Source organism: Nesoenas mayeri (genome assembly GCF_963082525.1).
Source record: "Nesoenas mayeri genome assembly, chromosome: 1".
Lineage (NCBI taxonomy): Eukaryota > Metazoa > Chordata > Aves > Columbiformes > Columbidae > Nesoenas > Nesoenas mayeri.
In genome coordinates, this window is record NC_137541.1 from 56,115,001 (window position 1) to 56,142,831 (window position 27,831).

General features: G+C 41.8%; 1 protein-coding gene across 1 annotated transcript in view; it reads left to right on the forward strand.

Moving 5' to 3' along the window:
• Window positions 1–371: 371 nt before the first annotated feature.
• Window positions 372–27,831, forward strand: part of PTPRB (protein tyrosine phosphatase receptor type B) — a gene marked incomplete at its 3' end in the record, with an annotated part of 59,502 nt that continues 32,042 nt past the window's right edge. Inside the window, exons 1-8 of the mRNA XM_080349767.1 lie at window positions 372–450; window positions 1,723–2,115; window positions 10,503–10,741; window positions 15,958–16,234; window positions 22,990–23,268; window positions 23,614–23,871; window positions 25,231–25,494; window positions 26,410–26,679. Of these exons, the coding sequence (XP_080205893.1) occupies window positions 396–450; window positions 1,723–2,115; window positions 10,503–10,741; window positions 15,958–16,234; window positions 22,990–23,268; window positions 23,614–23,871; window positions 25,231–25,494; window positions 26,410–26,679 (2,035 nt within the window). The 5' untranslated portion in view covers window positions 372–395. The remainder of the gene's footprint in view (window positions 451–1,722; window positions 2,116–10,502; window positions 10,742–15,957; window positions 16,235–22,989; window positions 23,269–23,613; window positions 23,872–25,230; window positions 25,495–26,409; window positions 26,680–27,831) is intronic.

Here is a 27,831-nt window from a genome sequence, read left to right on the forward strand (position 1 = left end):
AGTTACAAAAAATCCGAGTTTGTCCCCTGGCTAATACAGTATATACCTACTCAGCACCATCCAGATCACCTGCAGACTTGTAATATTTCACAGGCAATGAATTATGTAAAAGTATAATCCTTTGTCTTTATTGAACATCATCTCTTTTAGTTCCCTGGGTGTTTGAAAACCTCTCTCTTTTTTGCTTGTATTTTTCCAAAATAAAGCAACTAGTAAACTCTGAAGAATCATATGAAAGGACAAAGTGGTATAAAACTCCCCAAAACAATTGAATAGAAGGAAGTGCTCGTCACTGACTTGTTCCCCTTGTGAAGGCACATTTCCTTCCTAGCCTTCGCTTCACTTATCTGAGGTGGGTTTTTTTAAGAGAAGCATGGCGAGTTGCTAGAGGGAAAATGGATTCTTTATTTCACGTCCTGGTTTCTACCTGTCTTGCCTTGACATTCTCAGGTAAGTGTCTCTCCCCACTTCCCCTCCGCCGTGTTGCTCTTTCTGCCGCTGAGCAGAGCCCTCCAAGGCAGCTGGGGACTAACAAAACAGAGTCACTTCTGTGCTTGGCTTCATACAAGAGGAATGGGGGGCAGGGCCAATGTAACTCGTTCTGTTTAGATTTCTTTCCAAAGGAAAATAAACTGTCTCCTTCTATGCTTGAGATACCTCTTCTCTCTTTTGGAGAAGATCTCCTGGTAGATAATCCAGGAACTGAGCTTTGGGACAAGCTCTTCAAAGGGGTTAATTCATACTTTGTGAAACTTCCAGAGCCAAGAGCTTTCCGTGATGCTTATTTCAGAAAATACCCAGGTCTGTAAAAACAGGGGGATGACAAATCTCAACCCAAGGGAAATAAATACACATGTTGGGTTTAGCACTTTGTAACTAATGAGGCTGGAAATGTTTGAGTAACTGAGATTCTAAAAAGGGAAAAATCTAAACAAGATGTGGCAGGGAGCCTGCATTTGAAATACCAAGTTCTGTGTTTTGTAACAAGTGTGGATTTTGCTTTGGTAACTTTGGGGTTTTTTGATGAATGCATTGTAGTTCTCTTCATCTGAGTGTTTGGTTTTGATCTTTAAATGTGTTGTCACAAAGAGCTTATCTAACACGAATTAGGACAGTCACAAAACTAACAGCTAGAGATGCTGGAGTAAATCCAGTAAAATAGATGTACTTCCTATCAGTAAAGAGCCTCCATTCCTGTAACAGCACAGGCATTTAGAGGCACACAGATTTGGGAATGTCCTCTTCTATAGCTTCTTCAGAAACACTACGAGTTTTACTAAACAATTTCCAGGCAGTAAATTATATTGTAAAAAGACTGTGTCATAAAATAGAAAAAAGACTGAGAGCTTGTGTAGATCTCTGTATGCTTTCAGGCAGGGGAAGTGGGGAATTTAAAACTAGTATTTAAAGTTAATAATTCTTTGATTCCTTTTATATCCAATTCAATTTTTTCTTCATTTTTATATACAATGAAGGTCAAGGTGACCTTTGCCACAACAGTTTGCTTTTTGCATTCTCACTCTTTACACTACTTGCACTTCCACCGTGTAAGTTGTACTTCTGGGTGTTTTTTTTTTAATAGGTTCAGTACCTGGGAAGTTCATGAAAAGTTCAGCATATAGAAAGTGAAAAGAGAGATTTATTTGCTGATGTATTTTAGATCACCTAGAATTCACTTTTTGTTAAATAGCCATGTGTAATTCTGGAATTTTCCTCTTCCAGAAGGGTTTCTGATTATCCATGTCCAGAAACAGCAGTGTCTTTCAGAAAAGAGAGGAGTCATTATGGAGAAGTGCAATATGACCAACCTCAACCAGCAGTGGCAGTGGACGGCAGATGACAAGCTCCTCCACGTGAAATCCACCCAGTGCCTGAGCATCTCTACGCGCTCTGCCCTGTCATCCCGCAGCATCGTCGTTGATTGTCCCCGGGCAGTCAGGTGGACTTGCCAGGAGGAGGATGGGCTCCTGAAGGTGGCCAATAGCTCTCTCTTTCTCACAAAGCAAGGTCAGAAGGTAATGGCCAAGCAGAGTAAGAAATACCTTCACACATGGATGCAGCTAGAAGCCAGCGAGACGGGAAAACCTGTTTATGTAAATCTGTGTTCAAAGCAAGGTGAGCTACTACTTCAAGGAAGTATCCTGGAAGTTTTGGTAACAAAAATGTTTCTTTTATGATAACTTCAGTGTTAAAAATCATAGGATTTTATTCATACAGAAAAACCTTTTTCATTGTTGAAAAGAGTTGAGACAACCGTAAAAGGAACAGCTGATATGAGTGCTGTGGGGTTTTTAAGGCATTTCATATTTTCAGGATGTGTCTCCTTTTCTCTACTCTCGGTCTTTGGATCAAAGTGCTTACGTGTAAGCTCAGCTCACTATTCCTGTGTCATTTCCTTTTCCACTTTTAAACAGAATTGTGGGTACTACTTCCTAGCACTTTTTGAAAAATATGGATGCATAAAAGTGCTTTTCCTCCCTATTCATTTAATCACACAAATCCAGATTCAATCTGTCAAGAGAAAGAAGGCATCTGAAGATCAAATACATGCACGATTATTTCTCTGATTAACCCAAATGCATGATTAGAACAGTCATATGTCTTATACATTCAAGTGTTGCTTTGCCCTAAGATGCGAAATATATTACACCACTCAAAATCCTGAAAATAATGAACTTAATCAAAAATCTCCAAAATTCTCGCAATAGCACTTTGAGATGCGTGGGTTTGTGCACATACTTAGAGATGTGTTGATATACCTGTGTGATTCTATGTGACATCCATGGCAAAAGGAAAGGTAGAACAGTTTGAATGCTGCATAATAACATTTTCCTTGATGTCCTGTTGTCAATCCTTCCTGACAATCCCATTGACATTCTTCTTGCAGTTCTTCATGGTTAATAAGAACAACCTGCACAGTTAATCTTTTTATTGGGGAACACACTATTTATTCTTGTATTTACAGGATTTTAAAAACGTTTCATGACCCAATACTTTTGCTTATAGCCAGCTTTTCAGAATATTTAAAACAAATTCCTTGTTCTTTGTAACCTTTCTAACCTCCAATTCATTATAAAGCGGAGTACCACTTTTTCAGCAAATTTGCACTTGCAGAACTCTACTTGCAGCAGCAGGATTACTCACCTGAGTGGAGGTCTGAAAGACTTTCAGAAGCAGGGGGTGAAAAATTGGCTGAGATGCCACCCCAGCCTTCCCATGTATTTTAGGAATTAAAAAGGCAAAATCATTTGAAGTCCTGTGTATAGCGTGAGTATGGCCTGCTTATTCAAAGATACCATGAAAAGTTAAGATTAGGTACCCAGGCAACATTACTTTCTTTAGATAGTTGGATGAAGGGTGGCCTAACAGAGTTAAAGTAACCTTGCATCCTTTCCATCATCATCCTCAGAGGAGGAGCAATTTAAGGCCACTAAGTACTAAATAAGACAATTTTCAAGAGGTATTAAAGCACCTTCTCATTTATTTACTGTGCTCAGTCCTTTAAGGAATTTACCTTAATTTTCCTGAAATTCTCTCTGTAGACAGGCCTATCAATCCATTTTATGAGTCTCACTGTGACAGCTATCTACTTTTTGACAGCTCTGGGAAGCCCTGGTGATAAATCAACAGTACATTATGACTCTCAATACCTAACTAAGAATTCCAGGTATATAAGAAACTCACAAGGAATTGAAGTAATGGAAAGAGATTAATTTTAATAATAATAATAATAATAATAGAAGAAGAAGTAGTAGTAGTAAGTTGTAGTACAAGAACAAAATCTAATGCCCACAGTGCTGGTCTTGACATCCATATGCATGTCAAAAGTGTCAATGTTGAATGCGTAAAATTAGTCTTCCAAGAACATCTATCTACTTTCAGTCAAAGCCGCAGTGGATCAGCCTAAAATAACATATTCAGTCTATATTTAGCTAAGATAGTAATAACTGAGCAAAGTTTTTGCAGCTGAAATGGCAGTAAGTTTTTGTACTCCTGACTAACACCATATTTTGATATAATTTATCCTTTGTTTTCATAGTACTCATAAAAATAGTTATATTTTGGCAAAGGAGTAACTCACTGAATTGCATCCCAAACATCTTATCAGCCCAGATACAGTACAAGCTCCAAACCCAACAACTGCAACTACCTTTTATTCTGGACCTAACTCAAATGCCAAGCATGATTTTTCTGAACCGGGGAAAGCTTGGATTTGGTTTTATAACCAGCCATCTGAGTTGTGTTTGGATACACATTTTTTGCTACAACCCTGACTTAAATGACTCTTTGTGTAAATCAGGATCAGTTTGAACATGCATCACATCTCTGTTCAGTCAGTTACAATTTTAAATCTAACTGCAGACAGTCCTCACACAAACCCACGGTTGAATCCAGCCTCTGGCTGACACAGCTAGTGTGAAGAAAGGCCACGAGGTATCAGTCTCCCTTGAGATGACAAGACTTCAGTTCTCATCAAACTGAGCAAAAATTGTTGCATTCAAATAACAGTTGTGGAAGAAACCCCGTCTCCTCTTGTATGTCTGGAAAGCACCCAGAGCACCACTAGTGCTGACACACTAATGCTGATATCACTTCTTTCTGAGCTGTGTAAGCAATTCTTACAAACTTCTTTTGCTCTAGGTAGGTTAGTTTCAAAAAAAATATTGAATTAGAGAACAGAGGCAATGCTATGTGGCACCTCAAATATTACCAACAAACCTCAAAAGCACTGCAGACCAAAAATTATTCACTAAGTGGAGAAATTACTTCAGCAGGGAGCCACAAGTTCAAGCTGTATGCTGCAGTCATTCACTGGAATGATCTAGAGACCACCCAGCCTGTGAAGTAGTCTGGATGCAGAAGGTGATAGGAATTGTTTTGTACTATGATGCTCTGCATGGCATTTCTCTGCTACCATATCATACATAGTAGGGACATCTGAAGGAACTGCAGCTGCAAACCCCTAGAACTGCGGATATCAAGACAAAGCCCCATTCAAAGAGTATCTGATTTTGTGGAGGAGAATGTTTTTGTTCCTTGCTGTTTTGGGCCAAGTATTTAAGAACCATAGTGGGATCCATAAAGATGTAAAAGAAGTTGGACAAGGAATTCAAATAACAAATACACCATGTTTTTATCTCTTGTTTTGTTTGCAGTCTAAAATAGACAATACATCAGATACTACATATGAGCCAAAGCCTGATGTGCCATCTGACCTTCAATCTGCTACCTCCACAGTTGTTCCTCCTTTTCTAACCCAGTCTCTGGCCCTGTATCTTCTCTTTCACATGGGCTTCTCTCTTCCCCTTATCCTGTTTTCAGTTCACCTGCTTCATAACAGAACCTGAGGTTATTGAGTTTACATCCCACTGTGGACACTTCGGTGGGTGAGATGGAGGGTGGGAGAGACCAGAGCAGTGTACAGTCAGAGCACGCTCCGAGCCACCGGAGCAGCAGAAGCAACTGCAGAACATGGTAAGGCAAGACACGTGCATCTTCTTGGCACTCTTGGGAAACTGGAAGAGCACCAAAGAAAGGTGGCAGAAGCACAGAAAGAGCCACAGCTCTCTCTGCAATCATGTTAATATCTATGAGCTCTGATTTTTCCACACCTTTAGTGTTTAAAATGACTGTAACAATCCATCCAGAGGTTCACAACAGGTTGGATTTTTTTGTGTGTGTAACCTTTACAAATTTCTGCAGGATGAATTAGAACAGTGAGAAGCAATATTTTCATTTCATGTTCAAGTTGACCCAAAACTTTTTTGCTAAAATCATTCACTCAAACCCATTTTTATCTCCCTGAATTATTATTTTAGAAGATTTTTGTAAGTAAAAGAGTTTGATAACATCTTTGTGAACCCCTAAAATACCAAAATTGATTCAAATCTTCTGTCTGTGGTCAAAGCAGTACACAGCTGACAACTTTTGCTCAGCTCCACCTGGAAAAAGGCATCAATGTCAGATCCTTGGACAAAATTACAAGACCTTGTACACAATCCAATAGCATACTGCCAGAAGCTCAAAGATAAATGTGGGTTTTGCATTTTGTGGAAAGAAATGGAAAAATCTGCAGTGTAGCCCAAGTCTTTGATTTTCATAAATTTTCAAAGTCTTAGTGAGCCACAGTGCAGCGACTATAGAACAAAATCAGCTCAGCTACCTTCACAAGGAAAAAATGGAAAATATTAACAGCTTCCCAGAGAATGGCAAGCCATGCTTTACTAATTCATCTTCTACTGAGAGCGCTAACAAAGATTCCCATTCCAGACAACTATACTGTTAGTTTTCATTATTATATTATCCCCCTTCATTTTGTATGGATGTCTGCGTAGAAGCTGGAGTGGGTTTCAGCTTCTAGGTGTCTAAATGCAGGTTGTCTGAAGGAAGACCCTATTTCAGTTGTCTCAACATAGGTACTTTTTGCCATTTGAGATGCTACAGGGTTCCCCGCCTGACCTCTGACTGCCTACCAGAAGGACACAGCTCTCCTGTAGGTCCTAGGAGAGCCCTGAGCAGATGTCTCAGATGCTTTAGGACAGTTGAGGCTGTACTAGGTAACTCCATTTAGGCAACTGAACCAAGTCCTCGGTGTCTATATAGTAGCTACTGTTATGAGCTTTCCTCAGTACTGCCATGGAGTTAAGGGAGTCTTGATACCTTTCAGTGGCCAAAAATACATTTCAAGGTGAGCTGCGGCTATGCAGAGTGCCAGAAATAGGGCTGATGGAGTTACAGTATTATCACGATAGCTAACTGGGATATTCTGCTACCACTCATGCAGAAAGAACCTTTAAGTGGCTACTTCAGCATTTCAAAAACAAGCAAGTAAAAGAGCAGCTCAGGATTAGACTAGAGTTTGGAGGCATTTGACCTCTCTGACATGAGATACAAACATCACTAACTCTAACATTTCAGATAAAGAAGGTAAAAATTTTTCAAGTGACATAGATTTTGCAGTTTTTAGAAGGAGTACATTGAATGGGAAAGAAAAGACATTTAGTGGATTTTGTTCTTCTGTCACACTCCTACATAAAACAGAAATCTGAATTACGTTTTCTGTCTTTATTTTTGCAGTTAGACAGCTAAAAAGATAATTCATTTTGTCCTGCACATACAGAGATCTTACAACACCACCTTCTAGTTTCAAGTCTTGCTGTCAGAAAGCTAAATGCAAGTCTTACAGAGTATTTTTTCTTATATAATAGATGTCTGATTCATTTATGCTTCACTAGCAATTCAGCCTTAGTTTTATGAAACTGTGCTTTAATAGGGTAGGCAGATTGATAGGATACAAGCTATTCCAGCAAGCTGCACCATGCCGGCTCGTCTGAGTCTGAAGGCATCACTGTAGGGTTCTCAGTACTTGACAACTAACCAGCACTCATCATACATGCAAAACGTATGGATTTCCTTTTTCTGTAAGAGGCCTGCTGCTGCGCAGATGGATGCAGTCTGCAGGATACCCCATGGATGAAATATGCGCTTAGTCAGAATGTCATAATTTCTCCTGGGTGTGCTACTGATGATTACAATGGTATGTTCACACACTGTATATCATTCAGCCACCAGTGATCAGTGTCAGTGTCAGGGCTGCAGTTTTGTTCCCATGAACAGTTTTATGACTGATTTCCAAAGAGACGGTTAGAACAATGCTAAACACTTCTGAAAAATCCCACTGTTGAGATTTCTGTGTACTTTACTGATGTCCAGATGGGAAGTGAGCTTTTTCTGGTTTAAGGATTTGGAACTCAAGTTGTATAGAAATCTGTTTGTTTGGGTCTTATAATATGCAGGGTTTTCTTTATAAATGCCTGCTGTTGAAGAAGTGCTATGAGGGTCCTTATGCTAGGACCATAGTGGCTTTCCTTAGAAAGAGAATATAAACCTGGATCTGATTTTCTTGAAGGGAGGGCAGATATAAACCCTATTAGTCAGTCCAATGTAGCATACATGAAAAGTGCTGGTACATATACCTGAAGTTCCAGTATGGCACTGTCTATGCACAAGCTGTTTTCATTCACAGATTGCAGGTGAGAGACAGCTCTCAGTCTTTGCCAGAAAGATCCTTTAGCTGGAAACTCGTCGTAGCCATGAGCTTAACAAGAACAGTTGCATTGTGCAGTGACCAAGTGCTTGTTCCTGGTACCTCCTCAGGCTGGTGGGACATTTCTGAGGACCAAGAATTTAGCTTCCAGGAGGGCTGAGCTCTCCCCTCAGCTCCTGCATCAGGAATGCTAGCTATTCCCTGGGTGCGGAGTCCTGTAAATGTCACTGGCAGCACCAGCTTCCCTTTTACGAAGCAGCAGCTTTCCTAAAGCACAATTGTGCTGGAACGCAAATGTCTTCCTGTTGGAATTGCTGCTATTTGTCCATAAATAAAGCCAAGATTTTTTTTAATGTGTTTTTAAGTTGGGTGTGTAAATCTATATTTAGAACCCGAGTGGCCTTTTTTTGTAAGTGGCTACTGACAACTTAGATGTGCATTTTTTTCAGCCGTCTTTCTATCAGTAAGTTCTACTCCCTGCTGAACTTGGGCTAAGGGGCCCAGAGCCAGAAGGCTCTTTCCAGGTGCTTGGGGCTAGCATTTCTAGTTGCCTACTGCAGAATTTCAGAGACCTCTGTATAATAGGACATCTACGGGAACAATGACTGACATGGGATTTAGACTAAGTCTGGACTTGTGTGAGCAAATGGGTTTGTTTCAGCAGCTGGTGACAGCCTGAGCAGAGGGCTGCCCCTGCCAGACTCTTCCCCATCCTTTTGGTGGAGGCCAGGCAGGTACATGATGTAGGACCACAGCAGATGCTGCACCACAAGCACTCTGCAGGGGGATTCTGCAAATGCAGCAGCAGCACAAGGATGATCGTGCAGTGTCAGATGAGACCTGAGGGTTCGATGAAATTCTTTCCATGTGTGTAAGAGAGAGCAGAATTAGATCTGTTGTATTGTTTTCACTGCCTTGATTTGGAAAAATATTTGATCAACATTTTGTATAATTAAATGGAGACTTGGATATCTGTATTCCCAGAGAAGCAAAGTTAGATAACAAGGGGGAAAACGTTTAATGTAGGTATCAACCCATTCCAGCAAACCAATCCTTTTCAAGAGGATCCAAAACTGTGTACCAGCTGAACACACTGTCCTGCTGAGCAAAGGAAACACTTACATAGAGGTGTCACTTATGAGGGCTTACAATCTCACTTTTATTTCTAGATGCAAATGAGAATATTGCAACTTCTTTTTTTTTGCATAAATATGTCAACATGTATATTTACACATATACAAAAAACCCCCATCATGTTGACTTTGTGGAAGCTCACCTGCTGATCCTTCGGGTAGGAGGTAATCACACATTGGCCTGCTAAGACATCATAATTGCACATCAAGTAATTACATTTGGAAGCTTCTGCTGCAATTTAACAGTCATTAGATTTTTTTTTAGAGGGTTTGTGAGCTAAAATTGTTATAAATGGCACCCAGCCCAGTGGCTCAGCAGCAAAACAAGGTTCTGTCATGCTGGAGACCCCAGTTCAAGGACAGACAAAGTGTCTTGGGCGGTGAGCCAAAGCACACGAGCTGCGCTCCAGTAATGGCCGGGCAGCTTTTTGTGAGGAGAAGGGGCCAGTGAGTAATTCCGATTGCTGAGCTGAAATGTGATGCTACCAGATGTAGAGGCCACCACAGCCTGAACCCTGGCCTCACAGCCACAAAGAAAGGATATTAAATACATACCAATGGGGAGGAAGAGCCATGAAAATGTGGAGGAAAAATGTGTAGTAAAATCTTTCCTGCACTCTAATTGCAACTTTGGCATTCTCTGAAGGATACGTGACTAAAAAAGCAAATCTACCATTATATTTGCAGGCACTTCAGTTAACTGATATGATTATTAGCTGAACCTTGGGAAGAGAGCAGTCAGGGGTTAGCATGGTCTCTGCATGGGACTGATTTAAAAATGCAAGAGGAATGTCCCATGTGGACACAAGGAACTTATCTTGAACAAATATTATCATGAACAAAAAAAAAAAAAATCTTGAACAAGTTATCTTGAAAAATTATGTGGAAGAAAGCCATATTTTGAACATACACCAACGAAAGGCAGATGAGAATCTGCCCAATGTACTTGCAAAGGAGGTGAAGGGGTGACCATATAAAGCTGAAACTGTGTGTTGTTTGATAGACTCAAGCAAGTGAAAAAGCTACAAGTGAAAACATTGTGCTCTTAATGACAAAGTGCAACCTTTCTCTTCAGAATCATTGATGGACTGTATTTAAGACTAGTGATATGAATGCTGAGGGAAATTAATTTTTTTTCTGCTTTTGTTTTGTACAAGATTTGGTGTTGATGCAAAATACATTTGCTCTGAAAACAATAAAGTTTTGAACCAATAGGTGCACTTAAACTACTTAGAAGTCAGACCAACCACACTTATTGGCATCTAAAGAATTGTTTATAAAAACACTAAGCTGCTTTAATTATTTTCCTCTATTTGTCTTAGGTCTCCAAGATGCAGACACTTCCATATGGAGTACTAGAACTACATTCCCCCCTTCAAACGCTATTACCTCAGGGCCTGAAAATATGCTGAAGAGTAGCACAGAGATGTTCATCAGAAATGTGACAGAACACTTCAGTAAAAATCTCATTGAAAGCCCCTACTTTGATTTGAAATCTTCAGGAACAGAGAAACCCTGGATTCCAACAACTACTCTTCAATACTCCAGCACTACAAAAGAGGTAAGGCAGGGGAGTTATTGATTTTTATTAAGCCTGCTCCACTCTGTGGAGCCTGATAGCTATTACAGGTGGATATTTGGTGGACTGAAAAAAAAAACAGCTAGAGGACTAAGCTTTGTTCTTTGTTTTGATGAGATGCTTTGTTCGTGCTGATCATGCCCTTTGCTAGAAGCACAGCTGCAGAAAAAATTCTGCCTTTTCTGTACAGCACAATCCTGGTGTGCCCAATGCGTTGGGAAAATCTCTAAGCTCCAGGGAAATGCTCAGGATATGTGAGGAGCAATGTGGCTCATGGATGTGGCAGGAGACACGGCAGCCTGGGTATCTGCTCTCAGTGACTCAGGCTTTGCCACTGGCTTGCTGTACAACACGAGGGTCTAGCTCTAATTACACTCAAAAAATCATGTTATGTTTTATCACGTACGTTAGGATAATTGGGTCCTACAATTAAATAAGTGTTTTACAGATCAAAGCAAGTGAAATCCACATGCTTTAACTTGCCTTAAAAGGAACCCTGTCCTTGACCCTGGTCAGCTTGTCTACTGATGGCTGGGCAGCGTGGAGACACATGGCTGCTTCTTGATCCCTGCTCTGTCAGACCACAAACAGCCCTGTCAAAGGAGGGGAACGAGGTGCCAGCCCCATCCATAGCTGCAGCTGACAGTGGGCATTCAGTACCCCTGCATCAGTTTCCAGTCTTCTCCTTTTGTGTATGTGGGCAAGGCATAGTTAAGTAATTTCAGAACAAACCTGGAATAATCATTGGCAAAATGTGCACAAGCTAAAGCATGCAGGACGTTATTGGTGACTGCATCAATAACAGTGATTTAGAACTGAAAACCCCTAAATTCCCTGTGGCTTCTCATCGGGGAGACCAGACTGCACTCAGTATATTGGGGCAGGCAAACATATTGTTTCAGTTATTACTTTGGGTGTCATTGTTACTGTGGAAGAGACTAAGAAATGTGTTTTGTGTTTGGGAGGGCTGTGGACAGACCAATCTGTACAGTCAAATATGAACAACATCACTAGACACAGGGAGAAAGGAGCAGTGTCACCCAGGACTATGTAAGTCCAAATAACTAACTCAAAGGTTTATGGATCCTGTCACTGCTGTTGTAGTGCTGATGAGGGGAAGGGACTGAGATGATGATGGATGCACTGCACCCCATTCCACAGATGATGGAGACGGTTCTTTTAAAATAAGATTATTCTGCCTCGTTGCAGGCAGGCTGAGCTCATTTTCCCATGCCCTCTGTCTATAGGCACACCTCCCGCACTGAATTCCAGTCCAAATGGAAATATCCTATATAATACAGTATTATCAAAACTGCCTCCAGCACTGCTAGTAAATAACCACGCCAGTGCTAGAGAAATGGCACCCTTAGAACTGAAGCTGCCACCTCCTGTGTTCCTACCCCAGTTGGACTCCTGAGTCACTTGATTTGCACTGAGCAAGTTGCTTAGGTCAAAGCTTTCAAACAAGAATCCTGATGATAAGCACTCTAAGCATACCATGGAAAAAAAAAATGGATATCTGTCCAGCCTCCAGCCAGGTCTGGACATCTCAATCTAGACACATCAATTTAGACACACAGCCTTAAAACCGTTGGCCTATATCTCTCAGATTCCTTGTCTTTAGAGTGGAATTAAAAACATTATGTCAAACTAGCAGGGATGTTTAAAGGATTAACCAGGTTTAACAGGATACTTTTAAAACACACAGACTAAGTAAGACCGGAGTATTGTTGTTAGGAAGACAATACCTTCTATGAACTGCAGTTGCCTGGGCTAGGTCCTTTTATTTGTAGAAGCAAAGTCTTGATTTGGCTGTGAGTGTACCCACTTGAGGGGGGCATGGGAGGGTGAGGCGGGAAATGGTGACACTTCAATTGAACAAACTGTTTGGTTTAGAGCAGCCTTGGATTTCAAGTAAAACTGCAGCTTGCACTTTCAAACCATGGCAAAAGCTATGAAAAGCCCATTTCCTCTTGATTAGAGAGACAGAGGGGTTGGTGTCAAAAAAAAAAAAAGTCAGGAAGCCTTGGGAAAGTGTCTGGAAGGGACTTTGGAGCCTGCTGTTAGAGACATGTCCGGCCACTCCCAAAACTCACTTCCAGTCCTTTTTTATTATTATTTTTTAATTTTTTAATTAGTTTCTTGGCTTGCCGCACAGGTCAGTAAGTGTTAAAGGCTGTGTGACTGCTGATTTGCTAAAAGCCCATTTATTCAATTTATTCAGCCTGGAAATAATTACTCATATTGTCTTGGCTATTCTATATAAATATGTTGCCATCAGTAAACTGTGGATCCCTCCTGTTTTATTCCAGTGCTGACACAGACATCTGTGGTAAACCTTACCCTTACAGCAGCTTTGTGCTTGATAATGTAGTAAAAGAAGTCTCAAAACCCTTAATAAAACAGTATTTCCTACTACTATAGCAGAGTATTTTTGAAGATTTTACAATAGCAAGAATAAGAGTAATAAAGTAGGAACTTCTAAATTATGGGCAAAGCTGAGAAGCAGCAAGATTCCTTTTCTCCACGTTATCTTACAGTAGCTTGGAGAGACAGGCCTTTCCAAGGTCTTTAAATTTCACTTGTGGTAGTGTCAGTTTCTTTCCTGACATTTACAAGTTTTCACTGATTTATTTTTTTTTTTAACCTTCATGTATAACATCTACTTAACTAATTTACACCTACATATCTAAATTACATCTTCCTTGCAAATTCAGATTATGGATGTTTCAAAAGTCCCTACAATGTGAGCTCTACTTCCCAAGAAAAGGCAGGTTACTACAAATATTCTCATTTTTCAGAGCGGGGTTTGAAGTAATCCAAACATTCCAATAAGCTAGAAAAAATGCTGGTGTTCCTTATGCCATTAGATCCCAAAAGAACAGTCATCTAAAGACAAATGTATCATTTCTCTGTGAACTGATTACAAGATAGCTATGTCATTTTAGTGCCAGTTTAGGCCTAATACACACACCTTGTGTCTTTCATCAGTGGTTTGTTTAGGGCTGTAGCAGCTCTTTGGGGCAGGGTGCCTCATTTTGTCTGAAGTACATAACACATCCCTTCCAAGGGAGATCTTGTTCTGCAATGAGCTTGAGAACGGCGTAATAACCAACATATATTTTATCAACACTTAAGGTGGTGTTCATAAAGCTATTAATCATCTCAAGCTCGCCTAACAGTTTGTGTCATGTCCCTAGGACCAGAAATACAGTTCCACTGGGACAGGTGAAGTTTTCCACAGGTGCAGGTACCACCTGTGAGTGCTCAGACTTTCAGTTTCTGAATGGAAGAGTGAGAGAGAAGGTTTTTCAGATGTTTATATAGTGCTGACAGGCTGATGCCCAGAAAAATCCTGCAGTAGTATCTCCCTTAAAAGACAGACTGATGTTTCTAAACGCTGGCACCTCTTCTCCCTAAAATGGGGCAAAAATTAATTTGATGGTGAATTTGCTTGAGGTGCTGCTTTTAAAAGTTTATGCTTGTAAAAATTTCACATGCATCATACAGTACAGAAAGATGAAGAAAAGTGCCATTCCCATTGAAGGAATGTCAAATTTCTCCCCCTTTATGAAATCTCAAATTTACCCCACAGCTGCTAGATTATTGTCTGAGTATCTGAAGGTCCAAAACCTTTCTAACGGTGTTTCTTCCCCCTTACCACACCTTGCATACACATATACGTGAGTTTTAAGAGGCTGAAACCTAAGCAAGAAGGAAATGGTTGCGCATGACAGAAATGGAGAGCTGTGCGGCCGCTGCGACCGAATTCAGAGTTGTGCACAGCTCGTGTGGTGCAGTCGGAAAACAGGGAGAGTTTCTTGCTTTCTGTGGTGTGTGTAATTTTAGCTTGGAAGTTATTCAGGGGATGGGGCAGGAATTGTTTCAAGGACACAAGCTGATGAGGAACAAACCAAAAAACTGAGATAACTTGGCCGCTGACAGGAGGACTGCTCCTCTGCCTCTGGACGTGGCGCTGCGGGGCCGGGGAGAGGATCAAGGCCTTGGTGGGCAGTGGCTAACCCCTAATAACATCCATGTTTGGGACACGGGAGCTGAAATAGTGGTTTAGTGATAGCTGTGGTTGAGAGGAGGGTGGGCCAGGAGAGGGGGCAGGTGTGAGGGGCAGCAGGCATGAGGAGAAGGGGGCATGTGTGGCGAGGTGGCCTGAAAAGCGGGCACACAAGTTGAAGTGACCATGAGGTGAGTGAGTCAAGGGAAGGTGGCCATGAGATTAGGCAGCCATGAGACAAGGCAAGCATGAGGCCCGACCGCTTCGAGCCCTGATGGGTGTCAAGCAAGGAGCAGCCGTTGTGAGGCGGAGTGCTGCTGCCCCCTCCAACAATGGCACCGCCTGAGGGGGCGAGGGGCCCCCCAAGAGCCAGGCGGGCAGTGGGTAGAGAAGGCCCAGGGGAGAGCCGACATCGGGAGGAAGGAAGGGAGGTGGGGTGGAACAGGAGCCGGGAGGAAGCCGGGACCCACAAGGAGCGAGGGGCGGCACCCCGGGACGCGCAGGTCGGGGGGCGCGGGGGACGGCGGCGGGTCCCGGGTCTGGGGGGGCGCGGCGAGTCCCGGGTCGCGGCGCTTCGCCCCCCGCAGCGAGACGCGAGGAAATCGCCTCTTGATTGCGGAAGTCGGCGGGAAGGGCTCCGGCAGAGTCAGCCCGGGTCAGAATGGCAGCGTGGGAAGCGGCGGCCGCCTCCCCCGCCTCCTCCGCTCCTCCTCAGCCGCGGGCGGGCGGGCGGCGGGCAGCCCCCCCACCCCACCCCGGTGGCAGGGGCGGGCGGCGAGGCGGCCGGGGCAGCCCCGAGCGCATGCAGCAAGCGGGCGGCCCGGCAGAGGGCTCGGCGGCCGCCGCGCGGAGCCCGGCGGGGAGCGGGGGCCCCCGGGGCCCCGCCGCGGCCACTTCGCTGCTTCATACCCCCCCACCCACCCACTCTCCCCCTCCCCGCGAGGGTTATCGGGGTTAAAAGCTGTCGGCGATGCTGAGCTATGGAGCGGGATTTGCCCTGTGGACGGCGCTGGCCCTGACCAAGGTGAGCGGGGGGCTGTGCGGGAGTCGCGCCTCTGAGGTCCCAGCGGAGCCCGGAGGGCGCAGCACACAGCGAGGACGGGGTTGGGAAGTGAGCCCAGGGGGAGTCCGGCGGCTGGCGGAGCCCGGCGGGTCTCTCAGAGCTTTTTTCCCCTTCTCCCCGCAGGCCGCGCCGGGGGAGGCTGCGGGATGCAGCGCCAACCTGACGGAGCGGCGCGTCGCCGGGCAGAGCGTGCGGCTGCGCTGGGGCGCCCCCGGCAGCGCCTGCAACTTCAGCCTGAGCGGGCGCTCCGAGGACGGGGAGGCGGTCGGCTGCCAGCCCGCCCCCACGGGCAACGGCTCCTACGGCTGCAGCCTGCAGGGCCTGGAGGCCGGCACCTGGTACCACCTCCGCATCGAGCCTCTCGCCGACGGGGAGGCTGTCAACATCTCCGTGCAGACAGGTACGGGCGGAGCGGCGCACGGCAGGTGCTCGGGGGCAGGGAGGGACGGCAGGCTTTTCCTTCCCATCCCCTTGCTTCAGCCGGGTGTAAGAGGAGGAGGGTGATGCATTTACAGCTACTGTAAATCTGCGGTGTTTGCGGCATGTCGCTGTCCTGCGCTTGAAGTCTCTTACCGCGCTGCCAGGCATAACTACTGCTTAAAGTTAATCCAGCAGGCCTGACAGGAGAAGATGCTGTGCAGAGACTAGGTCTAGTACTAGAGAAGGTTTCTTCCACTCCTCAAGCCCTTAAGTTGCCATCCAGCACAGTGCTTTAAGAAGTAGTAGCCTGTACCATCATTTGTGCTCATGCAGACCCGGTTGGCTTAGTAGTTTCTCAGGTGACAGCTTATTTACTGTGCTTAAAATACATTTTTTTTTCATGGCAGGTAGACCCTGTTCAAGGATAGCATACTGTTTCATCCCATTTATTTGCTTTTATTCTGCCTAACCAGAGCCTGAAAGTCAGAAAGTAAAGCTGAAACTTCTTGCTTGAATACAACCAGTGAGGTGTTATGATGTGCAGTCGTGTGCAGAACACTTAGAGTGTCACATCCATGACTGGCTCTAAAAATGTTTCAGCAGCCTGCCAGAGTGCTGCCAAGAAAAGTCACCTTTCTGCATGTGTGTTTGTGTGTGCATGTGAACAACTCAGCTGTGGAGCAATGGACAACGTAGAGCCGCAGGCTGCAATGACAGAAGTGGGCTCTTTCTACCTGTATTAGTGTTTTGTTGAAGATGATGAAATATTTTCCAGCCTCTGACTGTTGGTAACACAAGCTTCCAAACAGAGATGTCTTAAATGAGGTCCATCGTTAAATGTGTCCCTGATTTGCTTCTGAAGCCTTTGCTTCAGAGAGGTATTTTGCAGTATTAGTCTTTAAGATTACAGCAGCCAAATACTTGACAATTACCAGTTCAGAGACATCATTTACTGTCACACCCTTTTCCCTGCACTGTACAGATGCATTAAATACCCCCCATTAATTTGCTTTGGTAACTCGAAGTAAAAAAGTCTAGCGACAAGTCTGCTGATGTGATAGCTATACGACAAGCACAAGTCCTGTCACTTGGTAAAAATGAGTAATGGGTTATATGCAGACAGTGATTTATATCAGTGTCATGCATCATGAAAACTGTTTTTAATATTGATGACTTGTAATTTGAAAATTGAAATAATAAATCAACCGTTATCAGAATGATAGCTATAAATCACCATTGTTGCTAGCTAGTAGAGATCTATCACTGAACACTTGCGTAGAAGTAGAGAAAAAGGTACCACTTTAGACTGCATTTTGATGAATGCATAATAATTTAGACAGTAACTTGTACATCCCATTTATTACTTTTTTAATCAGTAAACATTTTACAAGGCTCTAAGATGATAAAAGTTATTGGAAGCAACTGCTGATCATAGTCATGTAGCTGGTGTCAGAGTGAAAAGACTGATTGAAGTTTAAGTTGAAATACTAGAGATTAGTGGACTAGAGTTGTTGTGAGGTTGATGTTTGGATTTTGAATATTAGACATCAGTTGAAAACATGAAAAAATAATAGAGGAACCATGGAGGTTTCCTGCAAAGACAGCTAGTGGGATTGCTCTGTGATTCCCAGCTTCCCCTGATGCAATTACATCTGCTGCATTGCTTGATCATGTGTAAAATACACAATTAGCTCCAAAGTTTGTCAATTTATTTTTTTCTAAAGAATATATCTATACAGTTCTTTATGTGTGTCAACAACCCATGTTGTACTGGCGGTACTGTGAATTTCAAGGGAGAATGGATGAGGATTATTCTTCTGTATGTTTCCTCTAGGGGCAGCATTTTAAACCAGTTTTCTGGAAGGTCTTTTTCACCTGTTCCTTTGTAACTTGATGTCAGTAGTTTTGTTTTACGATCTACTGAACCTGAATGTCCATAGGAATTTGTTCCTGGAAACTATCCTGTGAATATGGAAGTATGAGCAATTTTTTCAGCCATATTGTAAACAAAATTCCCACTGATTTGAATGTTAGCGGAACTGAGCTATCATGAACCGTCTAAAAATATGATGTCTGACCTTGGTACTCATTAAGGTTCCCTTCCTGAGCTCTTTGCCTAAGAAATATGGGGTAAGCTGTCCTTTGGAGGTGCCCAGCTTTCTCCATGGACTATAAAAGGAGCAGAGATTAAATCAGGCACCTGGAGTTTAGGTGGTTAAAGTGAGGTGAGAGGAATCCCATCCCATGTGTTTACTTTTGCAAAATGAGGTTTTGAACATGTTTATCGTCTTGATGCAATAAATGTACATGGAGAAAGTAGCTGATTCGTTTGTATACCTAGTTCAGAACTTTTAGCTTTTTGCTTATATTCAGTCCTGTTAAAATTTTCATGTACTTGTTCCTGTTATAAACTCACTTTTCATCCTGTTTCTTATATAAAGTGCTGGAGTAGCTAAGCCCATAAAATCCAAAATATTTTGTCATATTTTGAGTGTGATCTGTTCTGATTAAAGACTTAAGGTGAAAGTGATGAATAATGTGTACTGTGGTTGCAGCTGTAATGTGAAGGCTCAGAGAGGACCCAATCCTCAACTTAATTTAGCCTTTTGAGTATTTAATTTCACAATAAAATCACAGTTACGACAGTGAGTTGTCTATGTTGTTTGCAAGTTTGATATTTCAACAGAGTAAATACGCAGCTCTGCATAAACTCTCAAGTAACACCAGACCCTTTGTGAATCTTTGAGTAGAGAAGCAGCTTCTTTTTCGCTTGTGAATACATAGATCTGAAATTTAATAATGTACGGAATACTAGTACAGTAGTCCAGGCTAGTCCACTAAGGCGGACTCTGTTATGTCTCTTTACTCAATAAATTTTGATCTATGGGTTATCAACTTAAAATGCCAAGTTTTTAATACTGTAGAGCAGAAATGAAATAGGTCCTGCAAAACGACGGAAAATACCATCACATATGCACTATGTAATCCAGGTATGCACAGGCGTGCAAACACACACGGTGGTTGTGCTATTTTGGTAGGATAGGAAATGAAGAAACAGCTGATAACACCATTTATCAGCTCTGAGCTGCAGATAAATTTTCCACTGCAAACTTGAGATTACAGATGTCAGTAGGCACAAGTCTGCTTATTTATTCCTGATTAATATTTACCATTTGTTATGGTTTTGAATATTTATGCACAAACCAGCACATAAAAACATGCAGCTAGTCAGTGTGCTTGGCATTGTAAAGTTGGGGCAACAGATGCACCTGTCGATCCTTTCATGTTGTCTTTATTGTTGTCAGTAAAGTGTTTCTGTGACTGAGAGCTTTCTTGATTTCAGATAAATTTCTCAATTCAAATATGTCTTCTAAAATAGGCCTATAAGTGCCATTTTCAGCATTGTTTTGTACAAAAATATTGCAGTGATATATTTTGTTACTGCCTAATCGAAGCCACCTGTAGTGAGAGAACTAACAGGTAAATATTTTTTGTCAGAAAAATGCTAAATATGTGAATGAAAAGAGGTTAAGTTAAAACTTGTACCTTCTAAGACACAGTCTGGTATTTTTCCAATGTAATATGTAGCTCTGTAAATGGCAGAAGCATTGCTTGGCCATGTGTTCTGTCCTGTAAATTTCAAATTATTTGGGACAAATCTGATTTATTAGCCATCTGTAGGAAAAACTACTGTGACATGGCTCTGACTATAGGCTGTATAATCCTATAATCCATAATCATGTAATTGCTATGATCATTGTCTCAAAAGTCAGAGTACAACAAGAATATAAATAACTGTGTAGCCCATTCTAAAGATTTTCTAGGTTATATATCATCCCAAAGAAATGAATATTTGTACTTAATGAGAACAATTAACTCAACCCTCTTTATTTAATCTCAGAAAAGTCCTTGTAAAATAGGTTGCTGTTTTATGAAAAGAGAAAACTACGAAAAAAAATGGATAATTTGGTAGGAAGATGGCTGAGACTGGAAGTCAGGAATTCCCTGTTACTCAGTCCTGGGCTGATATCTCTCAGTTATTTTATTTTTCTCCTGCCTAAAGCAGAGGTATTTCTGTGCTTACAGGCTGTATTTGGGTTTCATGTCATTGGGATTGGACATAACCATATCTATCATTTATGTGAAATGTATCTGTAGCACCTACACACACAAAAGTGAAAATGGCAGTGTAATATAATTCAAACAACATAAAGTCTCCTGGAAGACTCCTTTGTAGACTGGGAGGCTTTAATTCATATAGTATCAAATGGTATAAAAATATCCTTGTGAAAATCCGTTACTTCTGTGACATATCAGAGTTGTATCGTTGCCAGCAGAGACTTGTATAACAATGAAAATGGCTTTTTAAGTGTTTGTTTCCATCCAGGGCCCTTTCAGCCCAGGCACTTCCCAATCTCATTGTTCCTTTGTTCTAGCGGATGTACAAAGCACTGAGTGTTTTGTTTTCTGGACCAGATAGATTAGATAAAGTCTGAATTTCTGAACTTCACCTTCTAGGCACGCAACTCTTTTCTTTGCTAAAGTACCTTAGAAGATAGATTGCCCAGGACACCGTAAACCCTTCTAAAAATGTAGGAGGTGTCTTCTTTTGTAGAGTTTGTCAAATAATGTGGATTACAATGTTTGCAGGACTAGCAAGCAGTCAAGCTTGTCCTAACTGTCAGAGAGTTAAACTTCTTGACAGCTGTCATGACTGTTTTCTTGATATCAGTAAAATTTAAACTTTTACAGCTGTCTGTGCATCTGACCATATATAGTGCTGGAATTTCTTTGACTCCCAAAGTCTGACCTTTCTGATTAGAACAATTGCCTTCAAGGAACAAGTTTATACCCCGACTATTCACTTTTGCCAGCATAATAGCCTTTAGTGGCTTAGTGTGTATTATAGGTGGAGCTGGTAGTCAAGCCTATTGTTAAGATTTCCTGACACTTTTCATTAAAACCTCCTGTCTCAATTGCTGTAACTAGGTGAAGTTTTAACTATTTGGCCTGAAGTTTTATGTGCTTGGTCTTTGATTTGAGGTTTTGGTTGGTCAAGAAAATAAGATAGTTACTTCTATTGATTGATTTTGTTAATTTAATTTTAATTTTTTTTTTTTTTCTGAGGAGCACTAGCTTCTTCATGGTTCAAAGCAGTAACCTGACTTGAAGCAGAGACCTGGGTTCAAGGGGACACAGTGTTTTTCACATAGTTACAGAGACACAGTCTGGTTGAGTTTGGAAGGGTCCTCTGGAGATCATCTGGTCCCACCCCTCTGCCCAAGCAGGTCCATCTGCAGCTGGTTGCCCAGGTCCATGTCCAGACAGCTTTTGAATGTCTCCAAGGAGGGAGATATTCCCTTGAAATTCGTAATATATTTGATTGACGGAGCACACCACCAAAACCTGGCACCAGTCTGTTCTCAGCAGAGCTTTTTAAGAATCAGTTAAACCCTCTGCACCATCCAGGCTTTGAAGAAGACGCAGCTTAAAGACCATTAGCCCCATGGAACTCCTACCGCTGTGTTTGTAAGGCGGGGATAGGTTTGACTTGGTCCTTTCAGCCTTTGGGATGCGGTTTTTAGTTATGCAATCTCACACACTTTTATCTGCCTTGTTTGGAGAACAGAAGCAATGACTGCATTGGAAAAATGGTCTTATCCTTCTGTGCTTAAGACACTGTTGATATGGAAACCTCATTTCATAGCCTGAGGCACCACTGGCTCCCCATCTTATGCTAGGCAAGAGTAGAACGGAGTGTATTCCAAATTTAGTTGTTTAATTGTTGGGAAACCTTTATTCTTTAACTCTTCAACTTGTAAATGCTTGATCTTGCTGCTTTGGGTTGTTTTACAAAACCTTTTTAATATGCAGTTGTTTAACCTTATTGGGAGACGTGTCAATACCTTAGTACATCAACGTGTAATACATTTCTTCTGATTTGCATGAAGTCTTGTGAGTGCTGAAATACACCTGGTGACTACAAGCAACCAGAGTCTTTTGTTTTGTCCATCCCTTTAGAGTTATCATATTTTACGGGTGGTTTTACTTGAGAAATCTTTAATAAACAACATAGTGAACACTGAGAGTTTCTCAGATAACTAGTCCCAATTAAAAATAGTTCCTAGAAGTTTATCCAATGTACTATTAGGGTTTTTTTAAATTTATAAGAACAATACTACAGCAGAGCAGAAGCATATTCTATGAGAATCTGTTTGAAGTGTTTGAAGTTATACCAAGACCCAAGGATTGTTGCTCTTAAAATTTTACAAATGCTTATGCCCATTAGTGATATAGTGTTTACCATGAGTGCTAGGAAGTGAAAGCCACTTGGTACCATTGTATCTATAAAGCTCTACTACGCTGCAGCATTCTATCTAATTTGCTGAATTTTTGTGTTTGCTCTTTTTTATTAAAGTTGTTACAGTTTTACTATCAGCAGATTTCCAAGCTTGTTATATACATCCACAGCTGGAAGTGTTTTTCTACACGTGTGTGTGTGTGTGTGTACACATATACACAAGTAACATTTCTGAATTTCCCAGGACCCTTGTAGACAGGTTTCAGTGATGTGTTTATAAATTTAAAGAAAAAGACTCTTCAAAAAGCACTGGCAGCGTGATGATGATAAAGGGAGAGTTTTGAAAGGTTTTTTGTTCTCCTGTGTAAAACTTCAGACATCTCAATGCAAGAAATACTAGTTTATGGGTTTTGTTTGTTTGTTATTAACTACAGATCCCTTGCCACCAGCTCGTTTTGAAATTAATAAGGAAAAAACTACCCTCACAAGCCTACAGGTTCAGTGGGATCCTTCCTCAGGAAAGGTAGACTTGTATAACCTAGTATTATTTGACCATGATAATAGAAGGATACAAGAAGTCTCCATACCAGGAAGAATTTCAAAAATGGAAAACACTTTTTCCAATCTCATCCCTGGGAATAAATACAACGTTGTTCTCAGTGCAGTTGCTGGAAATAAAAGTACCCCGGAACTTCACATAAGTGGATCTACTGGTAAGACTTCTTTTACTGTAGTTCATCTAAATAAAACCACTTACAGTATTTTGCAGTTCTGTATTTTGAAATTAACAAATATGTACCATTCTTCCACCTGACAAGATATATATAAGTATCTATTGATTATACATAGAAATAAACAAACTATGAATCTCTGGATAACAGCAAGAGGTGTTTGCTAAGAATGGAGACGTTGTTATGATCTGTTTAAACATTTATTTGGGGCTGCGTTTTCACTAACTCTAAAGAAGCTCAACATATTGCAAAAGTAAATCTATTCAAAAGTACTGAAATTGTGGAGATAACCATTAGACCTTAAGCATGTGGTTTTTATTCCAACAGTGCCATCCCCTGTGAAAAATATTCAGGTCAGTGTCAAGACAGACACTATCCATGCCTCATGGTCTCCTGGTTCTGGGCACGTGGATCGCTACAGGCTGGTGTTACTGGATAATCATGTCCCAGTTCATGAGATTCACCAAGAAGGTCCTCTGACCTCCTACACTTTTTCAGGCCTTACAGCAGGCCACCTGTACAACCTCTCTATCATAACCCAGACTGCAGGATTGGAGAGCAACAGTTTTCAAACTGTCAGGACAGGTATGATTTCAGAATTCATTGCAACAGAATGGTAAGGCCATAATCTAATAATATAGCAGGACATATTTCAGAATAATAAATGGTTTGTGTTCCAAGTGTATATTCCCAGACTTGAGTGGCTGAATTACCCTTGGCAGGTGTTTCTCTCCAAAGGCAGTTAGGAGGGAGTTAGCAACACCATTAGGTTATTTAGTTGTCTAAGTTGCCATTACAGCAAAGCTAGCAGCTAAATTAGCTTTTAGGGTGTCTGCACCTAAATTAGCTGCACTGCTTAATGTAGGGAGCTCCATTAAACATGCAAAGTTAGATGTTAACAGTCTGAGCCCAAGTGCACAGGTTTCACCTCATATCTGTGAAAAAGGTTCATCTGACTTCTTCAGTGAACTGGGGCAGTGTGTAGTCTGGTTGTTTCACAGTAGTGAAGACAGTTTAACTCCATGATTCTTACCTAGCTGCATGGGAGGTGTGGAGCTTCTGAGTTTTGGAAAAAAAATACTTTTGGTGTCTTTTTTCCTCTGGTTTTCAGAATCTCTGACCTTCTGATAAGGAGGTGAAAAAAATGTAAAGCAGGTTAAGAACTTTAATAATATGATGGTTTTTTGTTTGTTTGTTTTTGTTTTCCCCCGAAGAAATATTGATTCACAGAAATAGAGTTTTAGAAATGAAGTGTTTTCTTCTTGAAGGTTTTTCAGAATAGAGTTCTGTGGTCACAGAGAGAAAGATGACGTCCTACTGGAGGCCAGTGGTTAAAACACTCACATAAGGAAGAACAAGGTCATACCTTTGTCTTCCTTAATTCCTGACAAACATAAGGTGCAGTTTCTCCTACAGAAATCTGACCCCATAAACGTAATTTAATATGAAGTGAACAAGATTATGATGCCTAGGACACACAGATGAGTGCTGTTGTTGCCTAGCACTGGTTTTTCTTTTGGTGGAGCATTTGAATAAAGGAATTTGATTCCAATCCCATCTACACTGGGGTAAATCAGACATAGCTCCGGTAATGCTGTAGTATTTATCCTACTGAAATTTACACAGGCACCTCTGTTCTCAGCAGCATGTGCCTGGTCTGTTTTACAGTCAAAATGACTAGTGTGAGTGCAGATATGGCTAACAGATTAGTGAAACAAGAGAGGTCATCGTAAGAGGTGTCACTCTGAGCAGCAGAATGTCTTAAACAGGGCTGGGTTCAGATTCACTGTGACCAAGCTTTGCCCTTTCACTGTTCAGGCACATTCACTCATACCTCATCTCATATAACCATTTAAAAGCAAAACTTAACTATTGCAGTTTGGAGGCAGCAGGTCTTGTATGTTCTGTGGTGAAGGATTTTATTCTCTTATTTTTATTTTTTAGCCCCAGCTGAAGTCTTAGATTTGACAGTGACTAATGATGACAGCATAGATGCTTTGAAAGTTAAGTGGAGAAGACCTTCAGGAAACCTCAATTTCTATAATATCACTCTGTCTCATCTTGGATCAGTTAAAGAAGTCAAAACTCTACAGCCACCAGTCACAGAGACTCACTTTGACAAGCTGACTCCAGGACGTCTTTATCAGGTTACTGCCCGCACAATCAGTGGTGAACTGTTCACTGATCGGATGGCAACTGGCAGGACATGTAAGTCTTCTCCTTCAGTAAGAACTTTGTAACCAATGCTAGTTTTTCCTATACTGGCCTTGTAGAAAATCATTGTAGGAAATGAAATGGTTTGGATTCCAGGCAAAATAAGATAAAAAGCACAATATTGTTCCTGGAATACCCCTTCCCGACTCTCTGGCAACAGTCAGTCTGGCAACTAAAAGCAGCTACAGCGTAGTTTGGGAGCAGGAAACAATAATGTGTTTTGGACCTTATAGTTGGGTGAGTCTGTTACAAAACTGTTCCATGCTACTTCACTGCTGACCAACTTAGTTATCTTGAATTCAACTCAGCACAGTATATAAAATGAGTTACATTATGGCGGAGTCTGCACATAGTCAAATTGTTAGCAGATTTTTTAGTAATTTTGCTCACATTGAGTTTCTCATCAACCAACACCCCCAAGTCTTTCTCCTCGGGGCTACTCTCAAGCCATTCCATGCCCAGCCTGTGTTTGTGCTTGGGATTGCCCTGGCGCATGTGCAGGACCTTGCAGTTGGTCAGGCAGGGACTAGGAGAATGCAGAATCATCCACTGTAGAAGATAATCAGGTTTGAGATCATCTAAAGAACCTGAAGGTACACAAGTCCATGGGACCTGATGAGATGCATCAGTGGGTCCTGAGGAAACTGGCAGATGAAGTTGCTAAGCCACTCTCCATTGTATTTGCGAAGTCATGGCAGTCCAGTGAAGTTCCCACTGACTGGAAAAGGGAAACATAGCCCTCATTTTTAAAAAGCTTGCCAACCTTTTTAACAAGATACCTCACATTGCTCTAACTCATCCAAGTACTTCTACAATAGCTCTGCCGTGAAACAGGTTTTGCCAGTGTGCGCTTATGGCTTACCAGAAGTACCTCGCTTCAGAATTGCTCTCTCAATCTCTGCATTTCAGTTCCCCAGAAGGTGTCGGAGCTGAAGGCTGGTGGTGGTGGCTGGCTGAGGTCTCTGCGAGTGAGCTGGCTGCCCCCTGCGGGAGACTGGCAGAGGTACCGCCTGCTCCTCTGGAACCGCTCGGCCCTGGTGCTCAATGCCACCCTGGAGAAGGACACCACGGAGTACCTGGTCCATGACGTGGGGCTCATCCCGGGGAGGCAGTACGGCGTGGATGTCATTGTGGAGAGCGGTGACTTGCAGAGCAAGTCCAGCTGCACAGGGAGAACAGGTCAGCGTGCTCCTCTGGAAGCGTAAATGTGCAAAACGTTCAGCTGGGCTCTGTGGGCGATCAGAGACAGTTCTTGGGAATCTACAGATACATTTCACTATGAATACAGTAAAAAGGAGCTCCCATGTAAACAACAGAAATATTATTTTTAGCAGTTCTGTGAAAACTTTCAGAGTTATTTCTGTGGTAAATGTTTTGTTAGTGAAAGTTTGGGGAATTCTATCACAATTCTGTCATGACTGAGGCATTACTCTGTATGCATAACATTTCTCTGTTGTATTTTGTAGCTGATTGTAGGCACCCTATATAGTTCTTAAAAAGAGCAATATAGATCTTCCTGTATTGTTCATCAGTATTTTAAGTGACAAACTCATTTCCTTGCCACCCTGTATAAAGAATATCAGTGGTCTGAGGTGTATGTTAGTGTGGCTGTTCCATTACATCCCATTTCTTGTTCTGTCCTCCTGAAAGAAAATGGTGTTAGTCTGTTCAAGTCAGCCTTTCCAAAGAAAATCCATATACACTGCAAGGACGTGAGTGGAATTCTTTTGCAGCATGTTAGTCAAAGCTACATCTGATTGCTTCAAACTTAAAAAATAATCGCAATACAATTGTTAATGGTTCTGCTCTGTGAATGCAAAATAAGTGCAATTCAGAGGAAAAGAAGACTTGGAGGAATATCAGGCAATGCTCTATCTCACTGGAGAATGTGAGATAAGATAGGGCCACCCCTCTTTATCTTCACCTTTCCTTGTGCCTGCCTTTCCTGCTACACCCTTACCTGTCATTCCCTGAAGGCTTCATTTTGTTAGTTTTGCACAATGGCAAGAGCAGTAGAAGCAATAGAACTGAAGCTTTCTCTAAGTTGATCAAAGCAAGGCATATTCTCATCTTGCTTACTCTGATATGCATTACAAATAACTTAAGTTTCTGGTGTTACTTTTAATTGACACAGCTAAGTGATTAGAAAATGGTCCAATAAATAATATCCAGTAGTGAGTGTATCACAATGGTGTTTGACCCACAGGCGGGTACATAATGTACCTGTTATGAAGCATAGATATTAGGCCCTATTCTGATTTAATTTTCTCCTACATAAACACGCAGTCTTGGAAAGTTCATTGTATTTTAACATTACAGGGACAAAATCAG